Raw genomic sequence first — 23,197 nt, 5'->3', positions numbered from 1 at the left:
ACCCATCCATTTGATATTTGGAAGAGAACATAGCTCTGTCCCTAACTCCTTACCTATTGTCTATTATAAGACAGAAGTGGATGCCCCTCACCCCACCCCCATTGTAACTCACTGACCATGTCCCTTACATTTGGCTGACCAGGCTCCTCTTCTTGACTCTAGACCCAACAAAGGCAAGGAACATTCCTCCTGGGCTTCTTGAATCCCCAGCACCTGGTACAGTAATGCCTGACTCATAGGAGGACATAGGTCAACATAGGACAGAAGTACAGGCAGGGAAGAAGGAATCAACAGTCCCTAGATGTAAATGACAACATTTGGAGGAAAATAGGCGAGAAGAAAATGTAAATCTGGGGAAATATCTGGACTAGATGCTCGAAAAAGGCCAGATTAATTAAAAGGGGGAAAAGGAATGGGGGAACCATGTAAGTGTTAATTGCACCAGCTTTTAATTTGAACATAGAGGTGAAGTGGGTTTAGCTGCAGACAACAGAATCCACTGTAGTTAGCTTCAGCTGGGAATGGTTAATGATAGGGTAGTAAATGGGCTAAAATACCAGGATTGAACTCCCAGAGCCACACTGCAGAACTGGGCCACCAAGGGAGGTCCACCTTCTGCCTCTATGGCTACCGACTGATGTAGAGTATAGAGTGATTGCCATGTGCCTGCCTCTGTCCAATTAACTCAGGCCCAAATTCAAACCTCTTGATAGTGTGGGTCATTGGCGGAACCCCAGTCACATCTAGAACCTGTAACTGTAAAGGGGTCTGGGAAATGCAGTTTGTAGCTTTTTAGCCTCTGCAGTATGGGAAGGCGCACCAGAAAAAGTAGAAATAGTTGCTGAGAAGAGTGCCCATCCGTACGATCCACTACAGGGAACTTTAAAGCTTGTGTGGTCCAGTCCCCTCATTTGCAAGGAAAGAAAGGTAAAGCCCTGGGGGGAGGGGGGCGGGAGGTGTGTTCATTGAATTTATCACAGTTTTTAGTAGCAAAGCTCAACCCAAGGATCCTTGTTTTTTTAGGGTTGCTGTATTGCATTTTAGGAGGTATCTTTGACACCACAGCCATTAGCATTGATGGTCTGACAGGAAGCTGTGATAGGAGACAAACAATAGGATTCATCCCCTCCCTTTCCCCCACATCATGCCCAGACCCGTGGGCCTGTCCAGGGGAAGTGTAGGCACAAGTTTTGCAGACAACAGGCCACATCCAGAATCTCAGTGTGTGCACCGATAAGTCAGGTGACCAAGAGTAGGTTAGATCTCTTGGAACCTCAGTTTTTTCTGGATTCTAAGGATACTCTTCATTATCTCCGCATTTGAGAAGGTTCTCCATTCTACCATATAGCAGAGCGGTGAAGCCTAAAGAAATGGTACAGGGACCAGGAGGGAGTCTTTTGTCCCAAAGCAATTGGGCAATATGCTTAGCATGTTTTGTTTTGTTTCTTGAGTAATCTGTATGCCCAACATGGGGCTTGAGCTCACCACCCCAAAATGAGGAGTCCCGTGCTCTACCAACTGAGGCAGCCAGGCGCTCTGTGCTTAGCATGTGTTAATGCTGAAGCATAGCAAATGTGTCAGTTGGAAGTCTTGTCCAAACGGCCCCCACAAGGTGGCCTGGACGCAGTACCCTCCCACAGGAAATAGGATCATTAATACTTTAATAGACTTGTCTGGTGGAAGCATCAACAGACAATAAAGGATTTTCATTTCATTTTTTTTTTTTTGGTTTAGAAGTTTGACAGGTAAGTGACCTTAGCCAGCTTTCAAGTTGGTTGGGGGCCAGCCTAAGTCCTTACCTCCCCCGACACTGCTGAAGTTTTCCACAGCCCTGATACAATGATCAGTTTGTTTTTACTGCAAAGACTTTTTTTTTTTTTTTTTTTTTTAAGAAGAACTAGAGGGGAACCTTGTGTGTTTTTTAAAATGAAAGCCAAGGTCCTGCAGAAAACAGGACAGCAAGCAAGAAAGCGCCCAGCCATGGGGTTGGAGAACCACTCAGTCTCTATTCATCTTTCTTGCCCTGAATTAATGTCCAGATTGATGTCCTCTCCCACTGTCCACGGTAGCTTCCCCATTTCATTAGTAAGCCTTTTGCAAAGTGTTGCTTTTTGATTAAGGGTGAGACTGTCAAGCTTTTCCAGAAGGTGGCTATGCCACCCTGGTAGGTCTGGAGCAGTAGCCTATAATTAAACACGTTAGTGATTTCCATATCAAAACACATGAATACTGACCCCCAACGGGATCAAGTCTGCACGGCTTCATGTCTGCTCAGGTCCAGTTTTACTGCTAACACGAGATATGTGAGAATGTTGGTTTTCAGAGCTTTTTGGATTTCAGAGTCGTGGCGGAAGGACTGGGAGTTGGCAGCTCACATTGAAGGTCACTTCTCTTCTTTTTCCCAATCAGAGAGAAAATTCACAAGGCCAATGGAGAATCAAGGGATTTTGACCAATTACCTTATACTTAGGATCCCAGAACTTTGGAACTGGTCTATAAGAGTGATAAGTTATTGACCATCAGGTCCTTTTTAAGTAGCTTTTCTTATTTGATTCCTTAATAATCCTGAGAGGCAAATATAGTTATTGTCCACATTTTATGGATGATGAAATTAAGGCTTAGAGAGGGGGAGTTACCTGCCTACGTCCCACAGACTGTAACTGGTGGATCAGGGCTTGAACTTAAGAAAAAGGAACAGAACTGTGCTCTCAGATCCTCATATTTCTGAAGATGGCTCATCTAATACCATTTTATCATTTTTAAAAATCTCTACACGAATGCGGGGCTTAAACTCACAGCCCCGAGATCAAGACTTGCACACTCTACCACCTGAGCCAGCCAGGTGCCCTGCCATTTTATCATTTTTACACGTGGGAAATTGTGGCTCAGGGATATTAAATGACATCCCACAAATAAATGACAGCCGGTCTAGGTTTTTATTTGATACTCAGCATTTCTTGTCTGTTCACTGCACTCTCATTTTGTAACTAAGATAGCCAAGATGTAACTAGTTTGGGTCTACTTGCAGAGTAACAAGGTAAGACTAGTTAACCTTATTTTGAACTTTTAGGAGGTTCAGTGTTAGGTATAAACCTGTGTATGGGGCACCTGGGTGGCTCATTGGGTTAAGCGTCCGACTTCAGCTCGGGTCATGATCTCGAGGTTCATGAGCTCAAGACCTGCGTCGGGCTCTGTGCTGACATCTCAGAACCTGGAGCCTGCTTTGGATTCTGTGTATACCTCTCTGCCCCTCCCCTGCTCTCTCTGTCTCTCTCTTTCAAAAATGAATAAACATTAAAAAAAAAAACAAAAAACATGTGTAAACATTGTAAAGATGGCCCAGTGAGCTGACGTGTGACCTGGGGAGGGATTGCTGGCCCTCTAACCCATGAGATGTCATTCCAAGAATCAGATGTGTTGTCTGTACCCTGCAGCCCATCCTGGGAGAGAACATTAGGAAATGTGGCAGATCTGATGTTCTGGAGAGAATGTGCTACATCTCTTACTGTTCCAGTTACGCATTGCTTTCACAAATTACCCCAAATTTAGTAGTTTAATTTATTATTCTGAATTCGAGTTCTGAGGATTGACTGGGCTTAGCTGGGCCATTGTTGCCTGGGGTTTCTCTTGCGGTTGCGGTCAGATGGCAGCCGCCTGGAATCTTCTGGGGGCTTGACTGGGCTGGACATCAGAGGGCTCACTCATGTGTCTGGCAGCTGATACTCTTTCCTTTTTCTAGCTGTTTTGATTATATGGTTCTAGCATCTTTTAAAAGTCCCTCTTGACGGACATATAGGTATTTCCTGGCCTTTTGCCATTACAGATGGAATTTCAGGGTACCTGATGTGTGAAATACACTCTGTGGGATAAATTTCACATTTAGGAATTTATCCTACAAATATTCCTTCCTTTCTGAGAAGTGAAACAGTCTGGCAGAAGCTGGCTTCTTCAGCCATGATCTTTTGCCATTAGTTCATCTTAGATCTTTCAACAAGGCTCTCTTAAGGCTTCAAATAGAATTTGTTAATGTCTGGGTGCTGGATTGGTCATAGGTATAGAGAGGTGGCAGACAGTGCTTCAGGGACTGGAGGGTGCACCTTAGGGAAGTTCCCTGAAATGAACCCCTGGGTGCTGGCTCAGTTTTCCATCCTGTGGAATGGGGATGTGTATGATGGTGGAGAAGTGAAAAAATTGCCTTTGTTGAGGCACATTTGGAGAATTTCTATTTTGTTCCAAGAAAACCAGAAGGAAACTCCCCCTTGGACTGGGGGAGGGCGGTTAGTCCTCAGTCTCCTCCCCCGTTATCATGTTTTCTCCTGTGTTAAAAGGCATTCTGGGGTGCCTGGGTGGCTCAGTTGGTTAGGCGTCCGACTTCAGCTCAGGTCACGATCCCGCGGTCCGTGAGTTCGAGCCCCGCATCAGGCTCTGGGCTGATGGCTCAGAGCCTGGAGCCCGCTTCCGATTCTGTGTCTCCCTCTCTCTCTGCCCCTCCCCTGTTCATGCTCTGTCTCTCTCTGTCTCAAAAATAAATAAACGTTAAAAAAAAAAAAATAAAAAAAAAAAAAGGCATTCTGTAGTTTGCTCAGATGATCCATTGGCCCTGCACTCCCTCAAAATGTCACAAATCTCCTTTCTATCTTTCAAGATTTTATTCTTTTCAAGCAAAATAATGCCAGTGATTTGAGGTTTTCATCTGGGACTGTAATAGAAGGTAAACAGGAGTTTGGGTTTGGACTATAAGTTGGCAAATCCTTAAGAACATTCTGCAGGAAGACAGTTCTAGCTTTCTGCACGTTCTTAATCAAATTACCTGGGTCATTTGTCTATGTTCTGCTTTATTAGGCACTTGCTAGCTCTCAATGGCCTTTTTCCTGCGTAGACATGGCCTTGAGGAGCTCCAGGTATTCAGTTTGCGAAGACTTGGGCCATATTTAGTCTTTTCACATCCCTACAGGGGTTGAAATGACCAAAATGGGGACTTCTGGGCAAGGAGAAGACCTGACCTGTCCTGGTGACAGAAATAGGAAAGTCTTGGGCTCAGCTGGGTCTCCCTCAGGACAAATGCCAGGCCCAACCCTCTTTGGGGGATGCAGGGCAGAGGTGGGACGTGAGAGTTGGAGGCCCAGGATGGTTACCCACTGGGTCAACAACCCAACCCCCGAGGCTGTCCTCCACTGTAGCTTCCAGGGGCCCCTCTGCCTTTTGAGGTAGAGCCCCAAGGAGGACACTGCCCTGCTCTGCTACCGTGGCTCTATGGCTCAGGCTAGCCACGTGGAACCACCCACAGTCTCTCTCTTTTCCACTGCCCTCTTCTGGAATATTCTTTGCCATTGCCCTCCTCTTCCTCCTCATCTTTGACTGGCTGAGGAGCTCATTTCCTCTGGATTTATGTCTGGGGTAGGTGCCTCTCTGAGGTGTCCATTGTGCCCTCGGGCTTCCCAGATATCAGGGGCCTTTTGACTGATCTCCTTCCCTACTAGACTGGCAGCTTCTTGGGATGTCATCCTGGTGACGTATTGCTTCCAGCTCTGAGCACAGGGCCTGTTGCAGAGAGGGCACTCCAGTGTCAGCTGAGACAAATTAAGCTCCAAGCAGACAAGGAGGCTGACCGAAAAACCCTGTTCTGGGGTCTTGTGCCTTCCCCAAGTCTCTTTGTATTTTGCCACCTGTGAGCCATTGCCCATCAACACGCTGTGCACTGGCCTGAGTCTGAGCTTGGGGTGTGGGGGGCAGGAATGTGCACAAACACTTCCTGGCTTCTGCAAAGGCATTTAGTCGAGGAAACCAGATGAACTATGACGAAACATCTGTGCATGATGGAACCTTCTGGAAATAGTGGAATCAAGTACTGAACTGTGTGAGGGCCAGTACCCTAGCCTCATGTCTCAAGGATGGTCTGTGCCACAGTGGCATCTCCTGGGAGCTGGTTAGAAATGCTGCGTCTAGACTCCACCACATCTCCTGAATCAGAACCTGTGTTTTAACAAGCCCCCCAGGGGATCCGTGTGCGTGCTGGGGTTTAAGGGCCTTGGCCTTAGGGGTACAGGAAACCAGTTTGGGCAGAAGCTGCAGAGAAGCTAGCTACATCAGGGAGGCAACAGTTGAGCTAGGTCTTAGTGGAGGGCAATACCCTGGGTGGAGGGGAGGGGGGTGGTTGGTGTTGGAGGCTAGGGAGGTGTGTGGAGCCAGGCAAGGACCAAGTCTTCCTGCTAATGATGTTTGTATGAAAATAAGGTTATTAGGCCCTTTTATAAGTAGTAGAGCAATTGGATCAAGCTTCTAAATGATCTGGTTTGGTAACTAAGAAACCTTTGATGAATATGTTAGATCTGGTGTTTTTCACCACTTAATTATAGATTCAATTTTCTTCCTTAGAGGCGGCCAGCATTGTTGAGGGACCATGGGAGACAAGACTGGGAGCCCAGGGCCTGGGGTTTGGTTATTGTTTTGCTGCTAATGCAGCTGTGGGATCCTGACCAAGTCCCTTCCCCAAATGATCATTTTAGTTGTTGATACTTTGGCGGATCAGGAGCTGGGGCACGGCCAGGCAGTTCTACTGTGGGTAGCACTGGCCAGAGTCACTCAGCTGGTGGCTGCCATGGGCTGGGCTGGGAGGTCCAGGGAGGCTTTATTCATATCTGGCACGTCAGTGCCTCTCCAAATGGCCTTGCTGTCCAACGCCACTGGACCGCTGGCCACTGGCCACCGGTTGCTTGGGCTTCCTCACAGCATGGTGGATTTGGACGTCTTACATGGCAGCTGGCTTCCATGAGGGAACATATAGAAGCTGCAAAGTCTCTTAAGACCTAGAACTTGCCTCCATCCCAGGGGAGAGGAAATGGTTTCCGTCTCTTGATGAGTAGAGCAGCATGCAGGCACGGGGAGGAAGGAGTGGATTGTGGCTGTCTTTGGGGACTCTACGGCGGGCTCCATGACGTCATCAGGACCTGGACTCCCTTCTTTCTGCTCTTCCATCCTCAGCACTGGCTTCCCTGTCAAGGTCCAAAGGGGCAGTTGGAGGTGTGGCCAGCAGGAAGGAGAAAAGGAGGAAGAGGGCCCCATCTTCCCCCAGAGAGGAGTGTAGTTTTCACTGGCCTGCTCGTCCTGCGGCCATGACTTGCTATCAGGCTGGCAAGTATAGACACTTAGCTGGGGGTAGGGAACACAAGTCTGTTCTAAGGTGAAGGGAACTGTGTGTGTGGGGGGGCACCTGGGTGGCTCAGTCGGTGAAGTGTCCGGCTCTTGATTTTGGCTCCGGTCATGATCTCTCTTTTGTGAGGTCGAGCCCTACATCGGGCTCTGTGCTGACAGTGGGGAGCCTGCTTGGGGTTCTCTCTCTCCCTCTTTCTCTACCCCCTCCCCTGCTTGTGCTTTGTCTCTCAAAATAAAATTTTTAAAAAAAGAAGAAGAAGTCTGTTCTCAGGAAGAAGGGGAGAATGAATGCTGGGAGGAGCAGCCAGTGATCTCTTTCACCTTCCCCAAAACCCGCTTGGAAGTTCTTAGGGGTCAGGAGCCGCAGCCTGGCCACACGGGGAGGTGGGCTCCGGGCTGAGCCCACTGGGGGTGCCCGCCTGCGCCGGGGCCCTCACCCCCCCTCTCTCTGTCCCAGTTCACCACAGGCACATGCAGCGACCCGGCGGTTCACAGCTGTGAGCTGTGTGGCAAGGGCTTCCGCCTGCAGCGCATGCTCAACCGCCACCTCAAGTGCCACAACCAGGTGAAGAGACACCTGTGCACCTTCTGTGGCAAGGGCTTCAACGACACCTTTGACCTGAAGAGGCACGTCCGCACGCATACAGGTGAGGAAGGGGCGTGTGCTTCGCGGTTGCTTTCGCTGTTTTGGCCGACAGAGCTCCTGCTCCCTCGCCACCAAAGAACTAAATCGGGAGCTTGGAGCAGTGTCATATTTCTGGAAAGACTGCAGGATGGGGCATCTGGGGCCAGTGCATCTCGGTCCAGCTCCTGGTTGTGCCACCAGCCGGCTGAGTCGCGGTGGGCCAGGCAAGCCCCTTTTCTGAGGCTGTTTGCCTCTGTAAGAGATGTGATGATGGTCCAAGTTCTGGGGCCGTTTAAGACAGATTCCTGGCTGGAAGCGTTCTGGGCTGTGACGTCTGGTGCAACGTGGGGGGGCATAGTTCATTCAGCCCTCGTCCGGCTGCCTGCTAGAATGGGTTCTTGTGGTCCCACTGGTGGTGTCTTTTCCTCCTTTGTTGGGGTGTGAGCTGTCTCAGAATCAGGTCCTGAGAGCTCAGAAAGAGGAGGAAACACTCAGCTCCTCTGTGAAGCAGGCAAGTGTTTTCCTTCCCTTGGACCTTCCGGAGTTCCCCGACTTGAGCGTGGATCTAGGTCCTCACCAGCTCAATTCACAGAGAATCCTGGGAGTGCCCATTCGCCTCTCCTCTGGCCCATCTGACTGGGTAAAATCTTGTTAGTTTAATTTAGAAACATCTGGCCTCTAGGCTTCTCCTTGAGGCCCATAGTTCCACACCGGCCAGAAGGATCCCTTGAGGACAATGCTAAGGGTGCCCCTGCCCTGCTAAAAATTCTCCAACTCTGGGCAAGATGAAATCCCAACTCCTCATCTTGATGGGTTTCATATAAAGCTCTTTATAATCCGGGTTCCATTTTCAAATTCCGGTCCGGTCCCATCCCATCCTGGCCCACCCCAGCCCACCCCACCCCTCCCCACCCCAACCTGTCCTGTCTCCATCCCCATTCCATCCCCATCCCATCCACCCCCTCCCTGCCCCACCCCTTACCCTCCAACCCCTCCCCATCCCATCTCCATCCTCTTTAATTTCATCTCATTTCAACCCATCCCATCCTAACCATTCAACCCCAACCTGGTCATGACCCATTCTCCCTATAGCCTCATAGAATTTACTATATATAGTCTCCTGATCCTCAAGCCCTTTCAGAATTTGGGGTTTCCTCTGGCATCTTGGTGGGATGGGAAAATGTCTACTCCTCCCTCCTCAATCCTCACACAGGGCCCTTCTCCGATCCTGTGTATTCAGATTTCTTTTATAGCTCCTATCACACGGTTTTGTTCTTAGACTGCTGGCCATGAGCTGTTTGCCCGGCCTGGGAAGAGTGTCCCCCACCTTAGAGAGTGGGCTGGGATACTCAAAAGTTTCTCTTTTCCTTTTAAAAAACCTTTAGTGAAGTGGATTTTTGCATCCGGGAGAGCACACACATCATAAGCATATAGTTTGACGAGTTTGGGAATTTTTACAGAGTGAACACACCCATATAACTAGCACCCAGACCAAGAAACAGAATACAGCAGTACCCCCCTTATCCGTGGGGACACGTTCCAAGACCTCAGTGGATGCCTGAAACCACACGTGGTACCAAACCCTATATATTCTATGCTTTTTCCTATATATACATACCTACGATAATATTTAATTTATATAGTAGGCACAATAAGAGATTAACAACAATAACTGGTAATAAAATAGAACAGTTATAGCCTTATACTGTAATAAAAGTTCAGTGAATGTCGTCTCTCTTTCTCAAAGTTTCTTATTGTACTGTACTCCCCCTTCTTGTGATGTGTGAGATGATAAGATGCCTACGTGATGAGATGAAGTGAGGTGAATGACCTAGGCATTGCGATGTAGCGTTAGGATACTACTGACCTTCTGATGTTATGTCAGAAGGAGGACCGTCTACTTCCGGACCACAGTGGACCACAGGTAGCTGAAATCACTGAAAGTGAACCCCCGGATAAGGAGGGCTACCATACGCCCTGTGCCCAGAACTCCTGCTCCTCCCTCTGTCACTATCGCCTTCCCTCCACGAGGCACCACTAGTGTGACTTGTAGCAGCATTGATTACCGGGCCTGGTTTTGGGCATGATAGAAATGGAATCCTATGGTGTGTACTCTTTCGGGTTGGATACAAGGCTTCTTTTTTTAGTCCCTAGCACCAGTGAATCAGTTCAAGTTTGATCTCTGTGTGGTCAGGTTGGCACCTTAGGTTGGGGTGGGCAGAGGGTTCTCTGGGGTGGCAGAGCATTCTGTAGGATGTGGGGAGTCCTGCAGGGGGTGGAGGACCCAAGGCTATAGGTAGACTCATTGGGTAGCTACCAATCTGGCTTCGTAGACAGCCGACCCGAGGGGCTGGAGGAGATTGGGGGCCACTCACTCAGTCCTCTGTCCCTGGTTGCTCTGGACTGTTTCTCGGCTTTCCATCTCTGTCTGAGGATGTCCTTGAGGACACGGTCTTGTTCTTCTGAAACTCCTTGCCTGGTGAGCGCTTTGGTCACTCCCTGACCCTGGCCTTTAAGACAGAGTGAAGAGTCTCAGGGAGCGTTGCTGGCTGTGAGTACCTTCAGCTGGAGTAAGCAGTGAGCCAGTGGGGTTGCCTCATCTGTGACCGAGTTGACTCTCCATTAATGGAAATATCAGGGACTGCTTCTCCGAGAAGAGTTTGTAAATTCACCCAGTCACGTACTGATTAAAAGCTACAGATCTGAGTTAGCTGACTATGCAACCGTATCTAAATTACTTATCTTTTTTTTTTTTTGGCCTTAGTTTGCCCATCTCTAAAATGGGCATAATTTTGGGACCTGTAACCTAAAATAATAATTGTGAGGTCTCAGGGCAATAATTGTAAGCACGTAGTAAATATTAAATATTATTAGTAGCAAAAGTTCAAATAATTGGCAGAGGTTTCCTGAGACCCTGCTGTGGGACAGGCCCTAGACTCCCCTCTGTGCTCATGGAGAGCTCAGCCAGCCTGGGGAGAAATCAGACATCTGACTGTCACATGAGAAAAACAAGAGGTGTCAAACAAAAGAAAAAGTAGCATAGGTATGCCAGTGGGGAGGCCTGGCACGTGCATTGTTTCTGACAGGGCATCAGGGAGGCTTCTCAGAGGAGGTATCTTTTGGCTGACCTTGAAGGATGAGCCAGATTTCCACAGCTGGATGGGGAGGAAGGGCCTTGCAGGTGCCGAGTGTCTTAGTTTGGGTTGCAGACCCTGACCTAAGGATTTGGGTGTAAGCGGTTTATTTTGGGGGTGATCTCAGGGGGCATAGTGAGGGGTTACGGAGGGGAGGTGGGGAGGGGAAGACAGCCAATAAGAGCAAGCTATTGAGCAGGGTGTCACCGTGCGCACGTGGGGCTCAACCCCACTGGGGGTCCTCTGAAGAACCACGTAGAATGTACCACAGTATTGTTCCAGGGGCAAGAAAGCTGGGGGATTTATCCTGTCACTCCCATCCCTCCTTGATGGGGGTCCATCCTGGGACCCTCAGGTCCTAGGCAGCTCCTCCCCCCCAGCCCCTTGAAGGTCTCCGGTGTCTCCTGGGGAATCTCCTCCAACAGAGAGATGCTGGAAGCCACTGACCTTACTGGAACTGAGATGACCTGGTGGTAGGCTGGGGGCTTGGGGTGGGGTGTTGACGATGTCCTCTAAGGGAGAAAAAGGGCTCGCAAGTAAGGAGGGTGACTCGGCAGAGACTGGGAGTCCCCGCAGAGGGTGACTCAGCTTCCTCAGATGGCAGCGAGCTACAAGTAGCCACTTTCCTTCATGCTGGGCCCTCAGCATTTATCTATGACTTCATACAACCCCAAGGAGTCAGTTAGCCCCACTTAATAGATGAGAAGACCAGGTTCAGGGAGGTCAGATAACCATGGATGGTGGAATTGGGAACCAGACCGGCTGGTGCCGAAGTTCATGGTCCTCTATTTCCCGTAAGTCCCCTTGTAAGTCCTGCTGCCATCCCCAATTTTCTCCCCAAGACCGGGGCCTCACCGGCCTTGCCCTGTTTCGGTTTCTGGAAGCCTGCTTGCTCTGCAGGAAGGTGAGATAAAGGGACACTTGGGCCTGGCAGAAACTGCACACTGCAGCCTGGGGTTTAGCAGGTCGCAGAGGAGTCTGTGTGTGTGTGTTCAATGGTGCCAAGATGCCCACGGTGAGCAAGAAAGAAGATGGCCTGTGTCTCCGACTCTTGAGCTCCTCTGTCTCTTGATCCTCAAACGTGAAATTTCTAGTGACCCCGGGAGGGGCTGAAAATTGCTGACATTGGTGAATAATAATGCCTTCCACCCAGGGCCTTCCCAAAGAGCTTCACGGTTTCTTCTCTGGGAGGGGGGCATCTAGAAGGTAAAAAGCACAGCAGCCCCAGGCCACATGTAGTGGGTGAGACCCCCTCCACATGTGGCTGGTCTGATTGAGACGTGTCGATAAGTGGAAAACCGACACCAGATTTTGAAGACGATGCAAAATAAGAATGCAAAACATCTCGGTTTTTAATGTTGATTCCCTGTTGGAATGGGAATATCTTGAATACGTTGGGTTAAGCGAAATGGATTGTTGGAATTAATTTCATCTGTTCTCTTTTTACCACTTTTAATGAGGCTACTGGACATTTTAAGGCTACAAAGTGGCTTGCATTTTAATTTCTGTTGGACAGCCCTGACTATAAGGTCGAATCTACAGGTAATGACTTAAAAATTTTTAAATCCTAATTTTGACTCTTTTTTTTTTTCCTTTTTTAAATTTTAATGTTTATTTATTTTTGAGAGAGAGAGAGACAGAGTGTGAGTGGGGGAGGGGCAGAGAGACAGGGAGACACAGAATCCGAAGCAGACTTCAGGCTCTGAGCTATCAGCACAGCCCAACTCGGGGCTCGCACTGGTGAACCGCGAGATCATGACCTGAGCTGAAGGCAAACGCCAAACTGACTGAGCCACCCTGGCGCCCCTAATTTTGAGTCTTAAAGTGATCAACAGAATTATGGAAATGTCTTGAACCTGTTTTTCCTGCCCTGGTTTATTTGCTGCTGGAGATGTGCCTCCAGGTAATAATGGACCAGAATGAGGAGGGAGGAAAGGGCTTACTGACAAGTTAGGTGGTAGCAAACTGAAAAAGGAGTCTTGGCTGTGGGGACATCCCCATGCCAGGACCTGGAGGAGCAGACCAAGGTCCTGGTGTGAGGGGCCACCCTGCCATCTCTTGAGCTCTTTACAAAAGGGTTAATCCATGAATCAGTAAAAAGAGCAAAAATTTGGGATTCTCAAACATTAAAAAAAATTTTTTTTTAAATGACGTGGGGCTCGAACCCATGAACCACAAGATCATGCCCTGAGCCAAAGTCTGGCGCTTGACTGACTGGGCCACCCAGGCACCCCTCAAACATTTTTAAGGTTCATGTGAACAACCTCTCTGGTTCCAAAAGATCTTAACAGAAGTCTGCAGATTCAGGTCTTGTTTGAGAGATGAAGGTTGGATTTTTGCTATTGACTGTTACAAGTAAATGTATTTAGACCAGAAGCAAAGATGTGGACAGTGTTAACACAGGTATAGCAGACAGCAGTTGAGTGAAGGGTATGTTTGCTTACAGGCTGATTACACCAGTCATGGCTAATTTTTTTAAACTTTTTTTTTTTAACGTTTATTTTTGAGAGAGCACAAGGCCAGAAAGGGGCGGGGGGTGGGGGTGGACATAGGATCCATAGTGGGCTCCCCGCTGACAGCAGCCCGATGTGGGGCTTGAACTCACCTCGAGATCATAATCTGAGCCAAAGTCAGACGCTCAACCGACTGAGCCACCCCTGCACCCCCAGTCATGACTAAAGACGTATCTGGGATCTCAAGACCCTTCTTTTGAGAATTGTAGCTACAGTATCGATGAGGTGGGCAAAGAGAGTGGCATAGAGAACCAGGATTAATCCATCCTCCCCCACCTCTCCTGTCACATGCTAAGAGCATCCAAGGCATCCAAGGAAAGATTCAGAACAGGAGACATTTCGGAAGAGACCCAGGGAAACCGGAGCCTGTAAATGTCTTACCTTAATATCCAAGTGGATGAAAGAAAAGATTAAGATGTCTTTTTTGGATGACTTCACCAAGAAAAAAGTAACTCAGAGGGTGTGTGTGTGTGTGTGAGATGGGGAGGGGGGATGTTAGTCAAATGATACCTGATTCAAGGTTGGGAGACAGAAACTGGTGCAAAAAACCTGTGTAACATTTCATGGAAATAGATCAGCAAACAAGGGGCTATTTTTCAATCCAAATTGTCTTGGGTCGGGTTCCCTAGAAGCAGATTCTGAGATGGTGATTCTTATGAAATGATTTATTGAGGGAGGGCTGTCAGACGAAACCTGGAAGGGAGGGGGAAGCAGAGAGGTGGTCTCACGGGGAGTCTGGCCTCAGCCCGGTCCCACGGGGGTTCTGGAGTGTGAATGGCACTATAGGCCAGTGGTGGGCACTTTTATGTCAGACATTGGCTGAGGGCTGCCTTTCCCCTTGGCTCAGATGTCAATTGCCCAGTGCTCATTCCTTGGAGAAGGGGACAGCTGGGAGCTGGTAGCTACCCACACACATGATAGATGCAGAATGAAGCACTAGCTCAGAAAAGGGGGTCAGCGTACGGGACCAGCAGCATCCACTACGCACATAGTGGAGGAAACCATGCTATTTAAGTGGGGTTGACAGGACCACTGAGGCCAGCGTGGGAGATTATGGTCAGAATGGAGAGAGGGAGCCATGAGCTTTAAAGAAACGAACGCACATCTAGTTCACAGCCTGTGAAAAACATCATGGGCCTGTTTTTAGAGAAGATTCTTTTGGATTTGTTTAAGTGTTTAGGTTGAGCCAGCTGGGATGCCTCCTAAGAATGGCCATCCATGGAAGGAAATGGTTTGCTTTTGGTGGGGGAGATCTGTATTCTAGAATAAAGCATAATAGCCGGTATTTGCATGTGCCAGACTCCGCACCAAGTGCCCACCCTCACTACTCCTGAACCGGCAGCACCAGCACCACCTGGGAGCCTGCTGGGAACGCAGAACCACATTGAGGGCTACGGCGTGTCAGGTGTGGTCTGGGCATTGTTTACTGCTCCCAACAGGTGCACCAGGCTCTTCCGACAAGTACAGCCTTTATTGAAAGTATTCTATTTTTCTTGTTTGGAAAATGGCTACTCATTCTGCAAAAGTCCCCAGCCAATGTAGACCAGAAAGTATGAGCCACTATAAGCAGCTTGAAAAGGACACAGGCGTCCGTGGGGTCTCCAGCGCAGCCTTTGTGGAGGGGCGGGGGGGGTGGTGCCATGGCGTATGACCCATGTTGATTATAACTTTATGACTCGAATGAAGGAGTCCGTTCAAGGCACCTGTCGTTCCTGTGGAAGCTTCTGAGTTCCAGGGAGAGGAGCAAAGGAATTTAGATTCTCGAGGTCAGGGAAGTGGGGAGGGGGGCACTGGCCAAAGCTGCAGTATCTGCCCCACCCCTTGGGACGCCCTCTGGCCTTATCTTCCAATCAGACCACATTGAGAGGGACTGGAAGGCAAACAAATCCCATCTTGATTGAAGAAGAGGAAACAATGGTGTCTTTGTTTGGAGCCTACAGGGAAGGATTGACTAGTTGGGAAAAATGCAGATTGGGAGAAGTTTGGAGTGGGGCCGATGGCTGCCAAAGAATAAAGTCAACTCCACCCCTAGGGAGTTGAATGCTGTCCTGTGGGATCACCTCTTTCGTTCATCAGACTGTCTGCTTTATTTTATTTTGACTTACGTTTTAGCTAAAAAAAAGTAATACGAAAGGGAACAAAAAATGAAAGGAAAAAAGTCAGCCTTCCTCCCCCTTCCAAGCCCCAGTTCCACACCTGAAAGCAAACCACCATTTCACTTCCAAGTTTTTAACACACATAACTTTTTTCATGCCCTATATATCTTGGACACTGTTTCATATATCTGCACAGGTAGACATACCTTAATTGTCTTTAATAGTTATCAGAGCATTTTTAAATACAAGATGAAGGGGCGCCCAAGTGGCTCAGTCAGTTAAGCGTCTGATTCTTCATTTCAGCTCAGGTCATGAGCTCATGGTTTGTGTGTTTGAGCCCCATGTCGGGCCCTGCACTGACAGTGCAGAGCCTGCTTGGGATTCTCTGTCCCTCCCCCTCCCCCACTCGTGCTGTCTCTGTCTCTTTCAAAATAAATAAATAAAGTTAAAAAATAAATATGAGATTTTGACATAATTTCAAATACGGAGGCACCATCAACAAACACCATCTCAAAGTTTCCTTCCTTTTCTTTCTCCCTTTCCTTTCCTTTCCTTTCCTCTTTTTTCTTTTCTTTCCTCCCTCCCTGCCTTCCTTTTCTTCCTTTGTTTCTTTTCTCTCTTCCTTCATTTCTTTTCTTTCTTTCTTTCTCTTCCTTCCTTTCTTTTTTAAATGTCAGACTGCCATCGATATTCTTGTACATCCTTTGTCTACCTGTGTGAGTCTTTCTGTAGATAGTTTCCCTAATGTGGGCCAAAGGGTAGACGACGTTACAATATTTTGTGGTCATTACCACACTGCCTCCAGAGGAGGTTGCCCTAGATTTCCACTCCCACAAGTTCATGTGTATATAAACTTCAATAACGGAGCACTTAGCTACAGCAAGGACAGCAAGCAGAAAGCACCAGTAGCAAAGAATTTTCTTTGGAGATGTGTGATGCGAACCTTTATTTTAGTAATAGGAATAGAAAATTTGGGGCACCTGGATGGCTCAGTTGGTTAAGCATCTGACTCTTGATTTCAGCTCAGGTCATGATCTTATGATTTGTGGGTTCGAGCCCTGTGTCGAGCTCTGCGCTGACAGTATGGCACCTGCTTGACCTTCTCTTTCTCTGCCCCTTACTCTTGCTCTCTTTCTCTCTCAAAAACAAACAAATAAATAAATAGGAAATTTGAAGAGAGGAAACCATTTTGGATAACCCGATGAAGTAGTTTTTGGATGAAGTAATAGAAGCCTTACAAGCACAACCTTCAAAAAGGTGACAGTGAAGGAGGTCTCTCTTCATGCTTCTTCTGCACCAGACACCTAATGCCCACATTTTAAAAAAATTGTCCCTTTTTAAAAATTTTTCTTTCTTTTCTTTTCTTTTTATTTTTTAAGTATAATTTATTGACAAATTGGTTTCCATGCAACACCCAGTGCTCATCCCAACAAGTGCCCTCCTCATGCCCATCACCCACTTTCCCCTCTCCCCCCACCCCATCCCCTTTTTTTCAAACCACTGTAAGATAAACAATACATTCCAAAGTGCTTGCAAATAGAAAAAGTGTATATACCTGTATATATATATATATATATATATATATATATATATGTATATATATATATATGTATATGGACAGTGTGTATGTGTGTGTGTGTGTGTGTGTATGTACAGTGTATAGACAAATACTATATATGTGCCCACCAGCCAGTTAATGAGTAGAGCATATTTGTGTTCTCTTGAGCTGTATTGTAAACTCTTGAAGCTGTATCCTACCGAGTACTTAATGTTAATATGTTAATACGCACCAGGCCCTTTGCATGTGATGTCTTGATTAATCCTCAGAGCAGCCTAACAAGGGGGTATGAATGTTATCCCCATTTATAGGTGGAGAAACTGAGGCTCGGTGGGATTCAGCCATCTCTCATGGGCTCACATAATGAGTAGTAAATGTGTGGCCTTGGACTCTTGCTGTGTGGGTGTTAGTGAGTTACTGATGTCTGGAGCAGGCATGGTGTTTTCTAGTTCTGATATCTCACTCCAGACATGAACAAGGTTGGCCTTTGCTCCAGAGCACTAAGGTGGGTGAGGCTCCAAAGTCAGGGGAGACTTAGCATCAGTCCCCCTTGCCCAGGGGTCCTCTCTGGCCACCTTCGTCTCTCAGCCACCCCCACCGCACCAAGTTCACGGGGGGGTGGGGGCTCCAGGAGGAAGGGGTTTATTCCCAAGCCTTAAAAGGGTCACCCAGGGGCTGCTGCATGACAATGTCAGTGAGTGAGGGATGAGTTTGGTGTTTGCACAGAGGGGAGGAGGAGCAGGTGTGCAAAAGTCAGAATTGCCCTAACTAGAGCTTTCGGCACCTGCTGTCTTCCATCCATCTCTGTGTCTGTGAGTCACCGGTCCTCCGATCTAGGCTCACGTCCCACCCCTCCCTGGGAAAATTCCACCACAGCAGCCATCCCCATTTTCTCTGTCATCTGGGTGATGTAGGACTCTGCAGTCTGTAGCCTTTGCTGTCCAGACCTTGCTGGGTATTCTGCCCGTGGAAGGTGCTCGGTGACCTGTTGGATGCAGGGCAAGGAGACTGGTTCCTGGCACTCTCACCTCTGCCAGGGGGCAGGGATCAGGCGAAACCCTGGTCGGCAGCCACTTCAGATCACCTTTTTGGGTCACCGCTGGGGCTAGGCCTCCTAGAGCAGGACTGGAAGAATCTGTCCTTTCCCCAGGGCCCAGGAGCTTGCCTGGGGTAAGTGTGCTCCCCTTTCCACGTATTTAGTTTGGATGTTTTAACACAGTAGTGGGTTGAGTAACTGGTCTCTGGGTGAATTTCTGTTGTGATGAGCTGTAGGTTTGAAATCAGGTTGGCTGCTTGATCTGCCAGCTGCTGTCCCGGCCCATAAGGCCTGATGAAACACAAAGCCCTCTATGGCGCAAGCATGAAACCCCAAACAGCCCTATTCCTTAAATATGTAGAAGACTAGCTCCGAGGAAGTAACCTCTGTGACTCCTCCTTCACCATGATGGTAGGGATTCGTTCATTCATTTGTTGAAAAATTATTTACTGAGCACCTATTATGTTCCAAATGCCAAGGATTATGAAGGAATTTCTTAACTTCTGGCAGTTTTTCTAGAATGTGTGGAATATAACATAGGCCTGCACTCTGCTTGAGGAGACTGGAGTAACAGCTCATCATTGCATTGACCCCACAGTTTTTTCACAGGAGTGTTCTAGGATATGCTTCATGAAAGGGATTTGGTTCATTCAAGTGCTTGGATGGGGGTGGGGGAGACTTTTTTTCCATTTCAGCTTCCTTTAATTTCCTTCAACTTCCATTTCAACTTCCTTTATCATCTGTGCACTTCATGAACAGGAAGGGGCTCTCTCAGCCCCCTCCACAAGCCACCATTAAAGAAGTGGGGACATTTAGCCTTGAAGAGAAAATACTGGGGGGAGGGCAGCTTTCAGACACCCAAAGTGCAGTCCTGACGCCTAATTTGGTAGAATTTGCCTAGGAAGCTGTCTGGTCTTGGACCTCGGTTTGTTGGGGGTTTTTGGATTATGTGTTCAATCTCCTTGCAATTTTCTGTTTCTTCCTGCTTCTGTTTTGGTCATGCCTAATTTGGCGTGGCTTGGGAGCTGTGACTCCCTGAGAGATCCCAGTGCAGGCAGCTTCAGCATCACTTGGGAATGCGTTAGAAGTGTGTTGCTACCCCAGAACCAGAAACACCAGCGGTGGGGCCAGGAATCTGTGTTGTGACAAGCCCCCTAGGTTTGAGGACCACTGGTCCACGTTCAGTTCAGTCTGGGGTGGGTCCTGGGACTCTGCATTTCCAGCAAGCTCTCAGGTAATGTGATTTGACTGTCGGTCTGGGAAGCGCACGTTGGAACCCTGTTGTACAAGGCAGTCTGTCTCTGGCTTGGGAAAGATAGCATTTGGGTATAGCTGTCCAACAGCACACCATGGTGCTGTTGAAAAGGAGTGAAGGGGGGCGCCTGGGTGGCGCAGTCGGTTGAGCGTCCGACTTCAGCCAGGTCACGATCTCGCGGTCCGTGAGTTCGAGCCCCGCGTCAGGCTCTGGGCTGATGGCTCAGAGCCTGGAGCCTGTTTCCGATTCTGTGTCTCCCTCTCTCTCTGCCCCTCCCCCGTTCATGCTCTGTCTCTCTCTGTCCCAAAAATAAATAAACGTTGAAAAAAAAAATAATAAAAAAAAAAGAAAAGGAGTGAAGCTGAACAGTAAGCACCAGCATGGGAATATCCTCACGATGATTGGGAAGCTAAAAAAGTGGATTTTGAAAATATCTCTGGGTAAGTTTGCTTCCATTAAAGCCAGGGTAGTAAAATCATCATAAATTTCGTTTTTGTCTAAAAAAAATAGTTAAACATTTTAAAACGTGAGTTTTAATACAGCTACTTTTCAATTTTTTAGTATTTTTCTTCAACAATTAGAACATTATGGGGAAAAGAATAACCAGTTAAAAAATACACAAAAACACCTACATAGGGCTCACATCTTCCTTTTGCCTCCAGGTCCTGTACAGCATTGTTGGGTCTTGTCCCTGTTTAGGATTTTGATAACTTGTTCATATGGATTTTTTTAAATGTGTTTTGGTTTTTGAAATATTACCTTTTTTAAATGTTTATTTGTTTTGAGAGAGAGAGCGCATGCAAGCACCTGTGTGAGCAGGAGAAGGGCGGGGGGGCTGGGGGGGTGGGGGGTGGGGAGAGAATCCCAAGCAGGCTCTTGCTCAGCGTGAGCCCCACACAAGGGTCAGTCTCACAAATGCGAGATCGTGACCTGAGCTGAAATCAAGAGTCAGACGCTTAATGGACTGAGCCACCCAGGTGCCCCGAAATATTATTTTATCTTGACTGATGAGTTTTTGGCATACTCTTAAATTTGGCATCTGAGGCTTTGGGGGTTCCTGTAGGAGATAGCTCTGCTAACCTGTGGGCTCTAAGATTGTCTGACTGTAGTGGCCTCCCTCTCTGTTCCACGTACCCCTAGCACGATGCGCGCCCTCTCCCGGGCTTCCAGGTTATGTTACACTGTGCTTCCTTTACAACCAGGATCTCCTCCTTTAGAGCCTAAGTTGGGCCCGCCCTTACCGCTGCTTGTGTGACATTCCAACCTCACATTCAGGATGAGTGCTCTTGGTGGAAATAGGAAGGCCTGTGCTTTAATGAGGCTGAGCTCCCTGGTGTATATGGCACCTGTGAGCTCTCCATCTAGAAAGCGAGCCCCACTAAGATTAGCCCGATTCTAAGGCCAGCATGAGATCCAATTTGGAAATGCTTTCATACCTATAGCAGATGCCACCCATGTCCAGCCCACGCCCCTGGCTCCTGCCTTTTCTGGGCACACCTATCCACGTAGCAACTGCTCACACCTGCAACTCTGCCTGAGGGTGTTCCTGCTGGCACAGGACAGGGAGGGACAATCAGTGCCACCCAGAGGCGGCCCTAGACAGTGCTGTTGGAGGAGGGCTGGGGGGGGTGGTGACTCAGAGGTGAGGGTTCTGCATTGTCCCTTGAGCTTGCCTGGTGCACTTGGACTCTGGCTGCCTACAGCAGTGACTGCCTTGCTATCCCCACCTTGTAGGGCTCCTTCCTGTCCCTCGCTTCTTCACTCACCTACAGGTGCTACTGGAATCTTTGTCACAGGGTCTGTTTCCAGGAAAACTGCAACTAGAATAAAAACAAGGTTTACTTTGCCCACTATAAAATCAAAACATTGAAGCATACAAGTGGGAAGACTAAAGCTCTTCCTCCCAAAGCCACGTGGTGTTTCTTTGCCAAGTTTGCATCCCTTTTTATGTTTGCTCATGTGGATGTTGTGAACCTTTGTGGACACACTTTGTGTCTTGCCTTAATCGTTTTCCTCATGTTGAATCCCTCCCCATGCTGATTTCCTTTTTCTCCTATTTCTCCTAACCCTCAGCTCCTGGCAACCATTTTTCTACTCTGTTCCTATGCGTTTGACTTTTCCATATAAAAGTGATACCATGCAGTATTTGTCTTTCTCTATGTGGTTTATTTCACATAATGCCCTCATGGTTCATCCACGATGTTGCAAACATCTATCTCCTTCTTTCTCGTGGCTGTGTAATATTCCATTGTATAAATATACCACATCTTTTTTTATCCGTTCATTCGTTAATGGACACCTAGGTTGTTTGCATATCTTGGCCATTGTGAATAATGCTGCAGTGAACCACGGGTGTGCAGGTGTCTCTTTGAGATCCTGTTTTCATTTCCTTTGGATATATATCCTAGAAGTGGGATTGTTGGGTCATAGGGTAGTGCTATTTTTAATTTTTGAGAAGCCTCCATACTGGTTTCCATAGTGGCTGTACCCGGTTACATTTCCATCAACAGTGCACGAAAGTTCCCTTTTCTCCACATCCTCAAGGACACTTGTTATCTCTTGTCTTTGATGATAATCATTCTAACAGGCGTGAGGTGATCATTTCAGTGCAGTCGTGATTCACATTTTCCTGCCGATCAATGGCGTCGAGCACCTTGTCGTGTCCCTGTTGGTACTTTGCACGCCTTCTTTGGCAAAGGTCTATTCAGTTTCTCTGCCTGTTTTTGAATCAGGTGGTTTGGTTTTCCGCTATCGGGTTGTGCATCACGATTTTAAATGGCTTCGCGGTTGGGAGGCTGTGGCTTGGCCGTGACCAACTGGTGATGTGTCTGCCCATCGACCTTGCAGGCATTCGCCCCTACAAATGTGACATCTGCAACAAAGCCTTCACCCAGCGCTGCTCCTTGGAGTCCCACCTGAAGAAAATCCACGGGGTGCAGCAACAGTACGCCTACAAGCAACGCCGGGACAAGCTCTACGTCTGTGAGGATTGTGGCTACACGGGCCCCACCCAGGAGGACCTGTACCTGCACGTGAACAGTGCCCACCCGGGCAGCGCCTTTCTCAAAAAGACATCCAAAAAACTAGCGGCTCTTTTGCAAGCCAAGCTGACGTCCACACTCCAGGGGAATGTCACCCTGAGCGAGGAAGAGGAGAAGTGAGGAGGTGCAGGAGGAGGAGCGGGGAGAGACGCTCGAGCTGCCACGCTTACGGGGATTTTTGGTTTTGGAGGGGATCCCCCGCCCCACTGGGCTCAGTTCATCCCTCTGCCCTCCCGGGGCCACGGCAGGGGATCTGTTCCAAGGTTGTCAATGATGATAGTGGTGTCCAGCCCCCTGTAACCCACGTCCTGTTGAACAGTCACATTAACAAAAGTTCGTGGATGGCCACGATCGCCGTGCGGTATTTTTCCTTTTTCCTGTTTTTTTTTTTTTAAACGATTTTCACATGTGGAGGCAGAGGTGTTCTTAGACTATCATTTTATGGTGCCTTGAAATAAAAGTCCTTCCACCTGAAATGCTACTCAAGCAAGGAAAAGGAATTTTATTATTCTGAAAGAGTTTACAGGAATTATTTTAATGAATGAAACGTTCTTGTGAAACTTCCCTTATAAAAACAAGGCAGGAGAGCATGGAGTCCTAGCTCCCTGTTTAGGGCTTATTGTGGGACATTTGACTTCAGGTTACTTTGGGTGGGTGATTTTGTATTGGTGGGTGGGCTTGAAGAAGCGTATCTTGAGCGCTGGGTAGGAGAGCAGATGAACGGGGGCCTCAGGGCTGATGGGTAGAGACTCCTGGGGTGGACGGGGCAGGGCACTTAACGGATGCT

At 48.1% G+C, this 23,197-nt stretch overlaps 1 protein-coding gene across 6 annotated transcripts in view; it reads left to right on the top strand.

The window, feature by feature from the left end:
- The window catches only part of OVOL2 (ovo like zinc finger 2), a 31,112-nt gene extending 8,354 nt beyond the window's left edge, over positions 1–22,758 (top strand). For all 6 annotated transcript variants that reach the window (XM_045445394.1, XM_045445393.1, XM_045445396.1 and 3 more), the window contains 2 exons: positions 7,610–7,799; positions 22,217–22,758. In XM_045445394.1, the coding sequence (XP_045301350.1) occupies positions 7,610–7,799; positions 22,217–22,530 (504 nt within the window). In that variant the 3' untranslated portion in view covers positions 22,531–22,758. The remainder of the gene's footprint in view (positions 1–7,609; positions 7,800–22,216) is intronic.
- Positions 22,759–23,197: the final 439 nt, after the last annotated feature.

Source organism: Leopardus geoffroyi, chromosome A3, assembly GCF_018350155.1.
Source record: "Leopardus geoffroyi isolate Oge1 chromosome A3, O.geoffroyi_Oge1_pat1.0, whole genome shotgun sequence".
Taxonomy (NCBI): Eukaryota; Metazoa; Chordata; class Mammalia; order Carnivora; family Felidae; genus Leopardus; species Leopardus geoffroyi.
The sequence above is the reverse complement of the archived record's forward strand: the minus strand, read 5'-3'. Positions and strand labels throughout refer to the sequence as shown.